Source organism: Rana temporaria, chromosome 7 (assembly GCF_905171775.1).
Source record: "Rana temporaria chromosome 7, aRanTem1.1, whole genome shotgun sequence".
In the NCBI taxonomy this organism is placed as follows: Eukaryota; Metazoa; Chordata; class Amphibia; order Anura; family Ranidae; genus Rana; species Rana temporaria.
In genome coordinates this window covers 70,093,697-70,106,199 of record NC_053495.1, presented here as the reverse complement: position 1 = coordinate 70,106,199, position 12,503 = coordinate 70,093,697, and the positions used below count along the sequence as shown (strand labels likewise).

At 44.2% G+C, this 12,503-nt stretch overlaps 1 protein-coding gene across 1 annotated transcript in view; it reads left to right on the top strand.

The window, feature by feature from the left end:
* ADSL (adenylosuccinate lyase) overlaps window positions 1-12,503 on the top strand; it is a 299,794-nt gene that overhangs the window by 188,614 nt on the left and 98,677 nt on the right. Inside the window, exon 8 of the mRNA XM_040359575.1 lies at window positions 8,112-8,181. Coding sequence (XP_040215509.1) covers window positions 8,112-8,181 — 70 coding nt within the window. The remainder of the gene's footprint in view (window positions 1-8,111; window positions 8,182-12,503) is intronic.

The following is a 12,503-nucleotide window of genomic DNA, read 5'->3' as shown; positions in this document are numbered from 1 at the left end:
TTTTTTCCTTATCAGGAGGTGCCATCTCAGAAAAAAGGGCAAAATTACCTTGCTCAGGGGGGGTGGAACAAGCAGGATGTAATTTTGCACAGGACCTGCGCAGGTCTGCCCCTATTTATTTGCTCAGTGCAAGCAGGTGGGCAAAATTTGCCCTGAAAATAGGCGCAAACCACTGCTGAGTGGAAAAAAGATCATTTGCATAGGGCACACCCACTTTCACTTGCGCTGCCTTAGGCCCTGATTTTTGCCTTACAAAGGAGCAAGTTAGCAGACAAAAGGAATCCTGAATCAGGTGGCAATCTTTCCAATTTGCCCCAGCGCAGAGCAAATCAGCTGCTCTTCACATGTGCAACTAAAGGGCAAATCTACCTGAATCTGGGCCAATGAGAGAGAGGCTAGCACTGGTTGAGGACCAGGAGCCAAATAGTGAACCCTTCATGCCAAAAAAAACAATAACAACCCCCCCCCCCCCCCCCCCCGCTTTTATATCAGGCTTAACATAAAAAAAGAAAAAAACCTGAAGGAAAAAAAACTTCAAGCAAAAACATTGTCTGATATGTAGCTTACAATCCCAAAACCTGAAAAAAGTGTTGCTGGAAGGTCAACCAAACCAACGAATGTCCGACAGGTTAACAGATGGTCCCTGTATCTTCCAGAGAGCCCCACATATGCAGTTCTTATTGGGAGCATAACAATGTATCAAGCAATGAACCACAGTAGGATGCTGCCATCTAGTGGCGTCAAGCCAGCCAGCTCAGTCAGGATTGTACTGAGAAAATGCAACCAGAATTCCAAACCAAGCTGAAAAGTCAAAAATTTCCAAAAAGTAAAAAACAAAACCAGTTCTGTTACAGAATAAAACGCGATCAACCCCCCCCCCCCCCCACGAGAAGATCAAAACATGCTAGGGACAGTCCGATTAAGGCACAACAGGTGCAATTTTGATAGAGCAAATACTCACACGTGTTTGCAGCCACATCAATGATTTCTGTCCAGCCAGTCACAGGCATCCAGTGGATTATCAAAAAACTTCACTGCACCCTGATGTTGGATACGCAGCTTACTGGGGTACAACATGCTATATTGAATATTCTTCTCCCGCAGCCTTTTCCGGACATCGTTAAATGAGCGCCGTTTGCGCTGCCGCTGAGAAATCCGGGAATAACATCACTCTGGTGTTTTCATATTTCAGCCCCTGGGCCTTCCTGGATGCTGCTAGGATCATGTCCCGATCCCTGTAATTCAGGAATCGCACTGGAAATGGACGGGGATAATCTCCAGGGGGACGTCTGCCTGTGGGGACCCTGTGCGCTCTCTCCACCACATACGTCGGCGGCATGTCCCCCAAGTTCAGCAGCTGCTTAAAGAGATTTTCAGCAAAGGTGGTTGTGTGAGTCCCCTCTGCTCCCTCAGGCAGGCCCACCACGCGCATATTGTTCCTTCTCTGCCTGTCCTCGGCATCATTCATGCGGTTTTGTAACATCTTCACCATAGCATGCAATTTCGTAATCTGATTGCCGTGTGTATGTGAAGCATCCTCCACCCCAGATATTCTGTCCTGTGCGTCTTGTCCAGATCATGTCTGATCAAGGTGCATTCTGTGGCCAAATGGTCTATGACCATTACCGTGGCTTTGCTGGCATCGATCGCTTCCAGAATAGGGCGAGTGATCGCATCTTGGGCAGCATCCTGTTCAGGAGAGGCAGACTGCAATCCCCCAGCACCAGCAGATTTTGCAGCCTCCGCAGCAGCAGCCATCCTTCATGCCTGCTTTTTGGCGCTCCTGGATGAAGGAGGGGAAGGCAAGATGGCGGCGGAAGGGCCTGTGTCTAGGCCTCGTGAGGAGAGGGTCTGGCGCTGGCTCTTCGGAGTCTGGTGACAGGCCCTAGATGCTCCCTTTCTCATGTCCGGATGTTCCCCCACACAGTCCGGAGCTTCAGCTCCAAGAAATCCGGCCAGAAAGCTCCTAAAATCGGATAGATTACAGGAGAGATGTGAATCTCCCTAGAAACACGTCCTGCCTCGTCTACATCCGGACACGCCCCGTCTTTATGTACCTTTTGAAAGGTAGTATATTGCAGGGATGCGGGAGGCCAAAGGTACAAGAAAGCTCTTATCTTTCTTATGCAGAATGCCCAATGAGGAACTCTCATTTAACAAGATCCACAAGGGCATTTTTATAGGTAGATGTTGGGTCCATAGGGATACAACTATATTTACTATGATCACCAGAGATCTTGGTCATCTTTCAGGCCTCGTACACACGACAGAGTTTCTCGGCAGAATTCACAGAGAAACTCGGTCAAAACCCGGATTCTGCCGAGAAACTCTGTCGTCTGTACACTTTTGGCTCGATGGAGCCGCCGAGGAGCTCGTCGAGAAAATAGAGAACATGTTCTCTATTTTCTCGTTGTTCTATGGGAGAAGGCGGCCCGCCGAGCTCCTCGGCGGCTTCATCCCAGAACTCGACGAGGAACTCGACGTGTTTGGCACGTCAAGTTCCTCGGCCGTGTGTACGGGGCCTCACATAGTCGTCTTTATCCAGTATGATATCCCTCCGCCTTTATCTGAGGGGCGGATGATCATTTTTTTTTCGTTCACAAAGTTGTTTCAATCTTGCCTTAATGCCTGGATTGATGTGAACTTTTTTGTTCGATAATAAGTCTTGTAGCACCAGATTACGAAAAATGTGTTTCTACACGTTGTATATATGCTTTGTCTCATATTCACTTTATTTGAGATTTGATTTTTATCCCAATTTTTATTATTTGTACATAACATTTGGAACATTGTTTATTGTTTCATATTTTCAGCACTACATTTTTCACCAATCTTCTTCAGAATAACAAAAAGTAGGAACCTGCAACAAAGGGTGCTATAATCCTTGCAATGTACATAGATCACTCGGGAGGGGGGAGGGAATGTGTTTTTCACAACAAAAGTGGAGTTACTCTTTAAATTTTTTTGGACCAAGCTGTTCCAAATAAACTATTACTTTGACAGATGTTCCCGCTGTGATCGCTGTGTAAACTGTTTGTAGTATTAGCTACATATAGTATGCAGTTCTGTGTTTCGGCAGCAGGATGAGGACTTTCCATCTTATTCCCGAAACAAAATTGAGCTGGGGTGAGCACTGCTCAGCCATTCACAGAAAGCCTTGTATTTTCTGAATGAATTTTTTTATGGATTTTTATAAATACAATACTTCTATCATAAAGTGCCATGTATAAGAAAAAAATTGTCATCAAATATGTGACCATCTTGCATCACACAAGAAATAAATAATCAAAATCTTAAGGCTCCATTCACACCTAGGCGTTTTTACGCCCGACGCTATTGCAGCCTGAAATACGCCGGAGGGGTGATTTAACATTGTCGGCTATGGAGATGGTTCACATCTCCACGCCGAACGCCGTACACCTGAAGCTCAAAACAAGTCCCGGACCCTTTTTTTCAGGTGGCTTCGGCGTTCAGCATAGCCGACAATGTTTAATCACCCCTCCGGCGTATTTTAGGCTAAAAAAACAGGGCTGTGGAGTCGGAGTCGAGGAGTCTGAGTCGGGGGAAATTTTGGGTACCTGGAGTCGGAGTCGGCAAACAATGCACCGACTCCGACTCCTACTAAATTTAGATTGGAATTTTAAAAAAAAAGCAAGTTTAAATGTCAAAATTCACAAAAAGTTATAATTAATGACTTCTCTACTGTAAGAATAAAGACCAATGCATGAATAAAATAATAAAGTCTGACTTAAGAGCCTCTATGAAAGAGGATCTGGCAGAGGCAATTCTCTTCCTTAGAACTCTACATTGAATTGATTTGCATTTGCTAAGACTATAACTACGTTTCAAGATTAATATAAACCATTTCTAGGTTTTACAGATTTTGTTTTTGGTTCATTATAGATAAGCTTTGTTTTTGTTCTAAAACAACCAAATAATGTGGTTTGTATTTTTGAACTGGTAAAGATCCTGTTCCTGATGTTTATGCCTGCTGCTACTATCCAGCCACTTGATTGATTAATAAAAAAATAAAAATAAAACTTTGTTTTCATTGTGTTTGTCTTTTGCTTAAACTGTGCAATACAGTAGACTGTTGGCTTCCCAGCCAGTAGTCCTGTGGTAGGTTGCGTTTCTTTCCCTCAAGGAATGTATAAAATACATTTGCATATTAATACAGAGGAGTCGGAGTCGGGGAGTCGGAAGTACATAAAACTGAGGAGTCGGAACATTTATCTACCGACTCCACAGCCCTGTAAAAAACGACGCGTTTTGTCATGGTACAATACGCCGCGTTCAGGTGCGAATGCAGCCTAAAAGTCCATAAAGTGGAAAACATGACAGTGTAATATTTGTAACTGTATATTCGCAGGTGATCTCAGACATAAAAGGTAACCGAAGTGCTTCTCTGCATAAAGTGACAAAAATGCTTTTTTAAAATCGAGTTACTCCAGTGCTGCTTCCTTTACCAATATGCACTCACCAGAATGCCATTGATAAGTGCCACAATGTCAAAATATCCTTGGAGCCCGAGAAAAGGTTTATGATGTAGTAATTTATTGTAAAAATAATAACACAAGTAAAATGAGGGATGTGCAGCCAGTATAAAACCATTAACGGCCGAACTTGCTTCAAAAGCCACCAAACTAGGACACGTCAGCGTGGTGTCAGCATGCAAGGCTCCTCCCTAAAGCGTTTTTTTATGTTTGACAGAGGTAGAGATTGTAACATTCTCTTTCTGCCTCTATCTTGGTCAATTGGCAGAAGCCTTGTATTCATTCATGAAAATACAAGGCTTCCTACGAATGGCTGAGCAGCTTGAAATCCAAATCAATTTTGTTCCAGAAGCGGGACAAGGAGTCCTCGATCCGCAGCTGAGCACAGCACTGTATAATTTTTATGCATCTGATGCATAAATACATACAGTTTATACAATGCTCACAGCGGGCACGGCATAGCTTGGTCCAACTGACCTATTTTAGAGTGACAGAAAGCTGGAGTTAGGCTTTAAAGCTAAGGCAGACAGCTAAATACTCAAAATCATGCGGTGACTGGCATATTGTCTTTTTTAGATTTTCCTGACTAAAACTTTTTTTAAATTTTAAGGTGGATCTATTATTTTTATTTATGTATTTAATTTATTTTTTAGTGTTTTTTCTGCTGTTTTTATATATATATATATATATATATATATATATATATATATATATATATATATATATATATATAATCTTCTAGCGTATGATATAGTATGATAGATTTAGCTCTATTCAGTGTTTGTTGCATCATGTCTGGATCAGCACCCAGCTCAGCCTCTAAACGAGCTGCTGAGAGCCTACCGCTCCAGTCACCTCCACAGCCCAGAACTCCCAGTGAGAGGGAGGGGCGAAGAGCAGAGAGATGCTGGCTGACGGTCACCAGCGCCTTGCTCAGGGAGCCCTGAGAACATCAGCAGTGACTGACACAGACTCCTTGCCTGAGAACGTCAGCCGTGTTTGATCCCCACAACATGATGCTGCTACCATCATGTTTCATGGTGGAGATGTTGTGTTCAGTGTTAGTTTTTTCCACACACAGCGTTTTTTGCTTTGAGGCCAAAAATTTCAATTTTGGTCTCATCTGACCAGAGCACATTCTTCCACTTGTTTGCTGTGTCCTCCACATAGTTTCTCGTAAACTGCAAACAGGACTTCTCATGGCTTTCTTTCAACAATGGCTTTCTTCTTGTCACTCTTATTATAAAGGCCAGATTTGTGGAGTTTGCGACTAATAGTTGTCCTGTGGACAGATTCTCCCACATGAGTTGTGTGGATCTCTTCAGCTCCTCCAGAGTTACCATGGGCCCTTTGGCTGCTTCTCTGATTTAATGCTCTCCTTGCCCGGCTTGTCAGTTTAGGTAGACAGCCATGTCTTCATAGTAGGGTTGTCCCGATACCGCTTTTTTAGGACCGAGTACAAGTACTGATACTTTTTTTCATGTACTCGCCGATACCGATACTTTTTTTAAAATGTGTAGTATCGGGACAACCCTAGTATGGGGGCATGGATGGAACTGGGATTGGATCGGGGGGGGAAGGATGGAGCCGGAATGGTATGGTGGATGGATGGAGCTGGGATTGGATCGGGGGGTGGATGAAGCAGGGATGGGAGTGGGGTGGATGGAGCTGGTATGGTATGGGGGCATGTATGGAACTGGGATTGGATCAGGGGGATGGATGGAGCCGGAATGGTATGGGGGATGGATGGAGCTGGGATTGGATGGAGCAGGGATGGGATTGAGGTGGGGTGTATGGAGTATGGTATGGGGGCATGGATGGAACTGGGATTGGATCGGGGGGAGGAATTGAGCCGGAATGGTATGGAGGGGATGGATGGATGTCCTCTTACCCAAATCACTCAAAGTAAACTTTTTGCCTGTCCCCTCTCACTCACCCACTTCTTCATCCCCCCTCCCCTCCAATACTCACTTTTAGATTACACAGATGACAGACCTCAGACCAGCGCGCTCGAGGTACAGGTGCCTCCTTCCCTCCTCCTCCTTTGACCTCTGTGCACAGAAGGAGGAAGGGCGGGTTCAGTTTTTCTCCCTTCCACAGTGCAGCTGGGGAGAGGAAAGATGCCAGCTGCAATGCACAGTGGGGTGGAGCGGAGCTGGCGGCGTGCAGGAACGGAGACACCTCACACAAGCCGCAGGCATTGCGGCACTCTAATTCACCGGGACGTAAGAATAGATGATATTGCAGCATGGTCCACGCGCTTATCAACTAGATGACGGGGGGGGGGTCTTGGCTTTCTCTTTGAGCACTGCACTGCTCCGCTCTCCGCCCCCTCGCCGCCCCCTCTCCGCCCGCTCTCTCTGAAACAAAAAAAAGTATTGGGCAAATGCTCAGTATCGGTCCCGATACCGATACTAGTATCGGTATCGGGACAACCCTACTTCATAGATTCGAAGTTGTGCCATACTCTTTCCATTTTTGGCTGATGGATTGAATAGTGCTCCTTGAGATGTTCAAAGCTTGGGATATTTTTTTCTATATCCTAACCCTGCTTTAATCGTCTCCACAACTTTATCCCTGACCTGTCTGGTGTGTTCCTCGGCCTTAATGATGCTGTTTGCACACTAAGGTTAAATAACAAACCTCTGAGGATTCACAGAACAGTGGTATTTATACTGAGATTGAATTACACATAGGTTACACATAGGTTACTAATTAGGTGACTTCTAAAGGCAATTGGTTCCTCTAGATTTTAGTTAGGGGTAGAGTAAAAGGGCCTGAATACAAATGCACACCATACTTTTCAGTTATTTATCTGTAATCATGTGTCACTTTGTGTTGGTCTATCACATAAAAGTACATTTATGTTTTTGGTTGTAACATGACAAAATGTGGAAAATTTCAAGGGGTGTAAATACTTTTTCAAGGCACTGTAACAGCCATGCAAATATAATTTTCTTAAGAAGGCCCAACAAAAGCAGCACTATAATTCTAGGCAAAGCTTTACTTGATGGAATCCTTTCCTTACAGCTTTAAAGCCGGGTGCGCATGTCTCACTGTGCTGTCCTGCATAGCGGGGCAATCTTCTGTGACCTGTAATGTGTCCCAGTAGATTGCAGGGAGGAAGGGCCGCCTAGGTGGCCCAAGCGGAAGTGAGAGCTCGTCAGTAATAGTGATGCATCACGGAATCGAATCGTTGACAAATCGAAACGTGAGACCAGTGAAGATGCGCACCTCTATTCCATTGTTGAGCTGTTTTTCTCAAAATTACCAAGCACTCATTGTGACCCATTGGCTTCAATTACTAATTTTATCATGGTGGTCTAGCAGTCAAATTATAATTGCTAAAAGCATCTCCTTAGCAAATCGTATGTCTGTATCTAAGTGTGCATTGTCACCATTTATTCAAAAATGATTCCTGACAGTTAGATGAAATTTGTGTTTTTTTTATATAAGCTTAGTGTTTGTGCTAGCAAAGAATAAAGAGTATAAGTCCTTGACTTGATTAGTGCATGGAAAAAGGATAGCCAAGTGGCTCTCCCACTGAGACAGAAAGAAAGGCAGAGAGACAGATGTTTCTTTAACAACTTGACAATGTTTTATTCCTGTGTTCTGCAGATATGCACTGATATTCGTCTGTTGGCCAACTTGAAAGAGCTTGAGGAACCATTTGAAAAAGAACAGATTGGTGAGTCCATTTATGAAACAGTTGGTAAAATTATTAAAATGGAATACTTCTAGCCAGGCACACAGATAATTCTTTAGGGTGGGTTTTAAAAAACAAGGCATCCCTTTTACCACCCATATGAAATAGACCAGGGGTACCCAACCTTTTGAAAAGTGGGGGCCACTTAAGTGACCGGTCACGGGCCATGATGATGGGATTAGTGTTCCCTCTGCATATGCAGAGCAGACACGAACACAGCCCACTCTACTCTATGGGCCCTTCAATCTGATCCACCCAGACGGAAGGGGACGGATGTCCTTCTGTTTTGTGTTTTTTTTTTTTTTTTTTTTTTTTTCAGATCGGATTGGAGGTAGGCGGGTATAAATGGACCAGCCCATTTTCATCTGCTGCTCTATAGAGGTGACTGGAGTGTCCAATTGAGTCGGCCCGATCGTGTGAATGGGGCGCAAGACTGCTTTCACACTGATGCACTGCATTTCACCCAAACTGCGGGTGTAGTGCAGTGCACCTGTGGCTTTCCTGTGGGTTAATTGCATTTGCCTTAGACTTTTATTATAATCCTGCAGGTGTGGCACACTTTCTGAAAACATACCAAACCAGCAGGTAATAACAGAAGTCTATGGCACAGTGCAGCTAACCCTGCGGATCAGTTCGAAAGCAGCCCAGTAACAACTGCAGAACAGATATGCCTATGTACACACTGTGATTTTAGTAATAAACTTGCCTTTTAATAACAGTCATTCAGGTATCGCCGGCTGTTGCAGTCCCAGGTAGAGTGCATTTAGTATCACTCTGCCTATGAGAGAAGCCAGTGCTATACAGAAAGCATCAGCTTATGTGGCTCTGCACCTGCTTTCTTCCTTTACCGCCAGCTTCATTCACAACACTGATGCTCTGGGATGACTGGTCAGCAACCCGCGATCTGGGCTTGCCAACCTGCTATCCCACAGGTTGGGCACCCCTGAACTGGACCATATACTGAATGAATATGTGAACTATAGTCTTGTAAAATAACTAGTGCTGTCAAACGATTAAAATTTTTAATCGCGATTAATCGCATTAATGTCATAGTTAACTCACGATTAATCGCTCTAATTTATGACGAATTTCCCCACAAATATCGCACAATTCTGCAAGTGATTATAATTTATTATCGCTGTTTTCTAGCTGATCTAAAACCATTTTTGACATAAAGGGACACTTTTGGACAATCTACAGTTTTTCAGACAGAAAGAATAGTTTTTATTTTATAAAAGAACATGTAGGGCACTGGGCAGACCACTAGGGACAAGGGGGGTGTGTATTTTTTACATACAGTACTGTAATCTATAAGATTACAGTATACTGTATGCATTGTGTTTGTTTACTTTTTTAAATTTGGCGCCGTTCTCCGCTCCCGTGCGTCGTAACGTCGCAGGGAACGGAGCTCGGCGTCACACAGGCACTGTGAATCGAGCGAGGACCCGCCGAGCGAGGAGGACCCGCCAAGCGAGGAGGAACCGCCAAGCAAGGAGGACCCGCCAAGCAAGGAGGACCCGCTCGATCACACAGCGGGGTGGCATCGCTGGATCCAGGGACAAGGTGAGTAACTTGTCTGTGAATCCAGCGAAAAGGTAAGCCGCGCCGCGCCGCTGCACACTCTGCATGTCCACCCGAGGGCTCCTGCGTTAATCGCGCGACAAAAATATTGACGGCGTTAACATGGGTTTGCGTTAACGCCGTTAATATCGCGTTTAACGCACAGCCCTAAAAATAACCCATTCAGTTTAAAATAGAAATAAATGGTAGAAGCCTCCAAATTTTGCAGGCAGCTTCTCGCATTCATATTCATTTCTGCAAAGATAACCATAACCAGAAATTTGAATTCTGCTGCCCTGCCATTCGAACAGCTTAAGGGCAAACTAACTTGGCTAATGTTAGGCGAAAGGTTGACAGCATTAGCGCAAGTATGAAGCTATTTCATAAAGTGTGGGACCCATGGATCCAATTTCTTACAAATGATCCTGGGACGATCGTAATCTATCTTTATTTTTGCACTGCGGATTTCTGGGTGCTGAGCCGTGTCTCCTACCCCCCCCCCCCCACTCTTCTTCCCTCGCTTTGTTTCTTCCCCTCTATTTCTTCATCCCTACTACTTTTTGCTTTCCCGCTTTTGGGGTCAGATCCAAGCCTTATAGGTTTGTTTGACTCCTTTTTTTCTTTTGCTTGTTTGCTCATAAATAAGCATTGTCGGTTCGTGCTAATTGGGTAGGCACCCGCACGGTCAGGGAAATTGAGCCCTCTCAGATAGGTTGATGGGGGGGATGGCTCTTTTGAGCGGGTGGACTACCTGCCTAAGCCTGGGATATAAGAGGGGCTTGAAGTCCTTAGATTGGTGGGCCTGTGCATGGTATTTTGTTGTGCTAATGTGATCCAGTCCTCACTCGAATTTCTTTTTAGTAATTATTTTTTATTTTTTTATTTTTTTTTCATATTTAGTAATTATAGTTGATATAAGTAGAACTCTCAAGAGTCGGGACCTAAATTATATGATCCCCAAGTGCTGTATTGATCTTGTACAATGGAAAGTTGATATTGTTATATTTTTGTACTGTAAAACTTTAATAAAAATCATTAAAACATAAACTAGAAATTAAAAAAGGAAAACAGTTGTTTGTGTATACATGTGAAACGCGAAAATGTTTTGAATACTGCGCAAAAGTTAATTTATTTCACTAATGCAACTTAACCACTTAAGGACCGCCTTCTGCAGATATACATCGGCAGAATGGCACGGCTGGGCACAAGCATGTACCTGTACGTCCTCTTTAAGTGCCCAGCCGTGGGTCGCGGGCGCGCGCCCGTGATTTAGTCCGAAGCTCCGCGGGACCCACACACCCGATCGCCATCGTCCGTGAATGGGGCTGGACGTAATTTACGTTCACGTCAAAACCAATACGTCCTTGCGGCGTATTAGGAGCAATGCACACTGGGAGATTTCCACGGACAGCACATGCGCCGTTCGTGAAAACGTCAATCACGTCGGGTCACAGAACATTTACATAAAACACGCCCCCCTGTTCCAAATTTGAATTAGGCGGGCTTACGCCGGCCTATTTACGCTACACCGCTGCAACTTACGGAGCAAGTGATGGGGTGAGTATTACCGCGCTTACCACGAGAGTGGGGGAAAGGGGAGAGAGAGGGGGTACAGCTGCTGCACTGGATGGTGTATCAAACCAGGAACAAATGAAGAATAAAGGGGTAGTGCTGCGCTATGAATGGGGAATGGGGTAACGTGCAAAGGAAGTGTGGCAAATCCTTATATATGGAAAAATATACTCTGACTAGTGATCATAAGTAACACTAATAAAGAATGGTAGTGGTAAATTTTAATAAGTAAATAACATCAAAATAAAATGTGCTACAATGCAGCCAAGGCTAGCTGCCAAAATGTGAAGTATTGCAAAGTGACAGTGCAAGTGTCATATAAAGTAGTAAAAAAATGTACTGATACACAATGGGGTGTACCACGTGCCAAGTATAACATACAACATGCCAAGTATAACACACAACGGTGATTATGACTAGATTAAATGTCCATGCAGCAGATAACTGTAAACGGAACAACAGGCAAAGTCCAAAGTAAAAGTGCTGGTGTAGATGCCAAAGTGACGTGAAGAAAGGTTGATTTCAGGTGTTTTCTTCAGAAAAAGTGAGGATGTCCCCTTACCTTACTGCTGTAAGGTAACAGCATAAAGACCCAGGTACACTTTTCTGGTCATGTCCACATACGTTATCCTCCAAATGGGCTGTAATGGGAAGGGTAGATCCCTCTCGATAGTCACATCCAAACAGGGACAGTGACTCGCATCCAGGGAGATAAAAAGTGCCAATAGTGTAGTATCGTTTAAAAAAGGAGTTTATTCAAACAAAATAAAACACTAGGTACTCACATTGTTGTGATAAAAAACATGCATAGAAAAACAGGGCGTTCGCCGACGTCACCTCCGGTACCTCTAGGTGGACTCTTTGTATCACTCATACGCGCATTCGTCACTTCTCGTGACTTCTTCAGGAGTAATTAGAGGTAAAATGAGGGTGCTATTATATAGGGTGGCTTGTTAGTAGGGCTGGAAGTGGGGCATTGAGCTACCTCCGTAAACCGGAAGTAGGTCGGCGGCCATTTTGTTGTGGCCTAATAACTGAATCAGGCAAATTGCGGAAATACTGGGACATTGAACTACAGGGTGCACTCAGCGCACCCTCTCTATCAAATGCGAGAAGGAAAAACGAAAATGATAAAGCTGTGATCTAATCCTGTGTCTCTCACATTGTGTGAG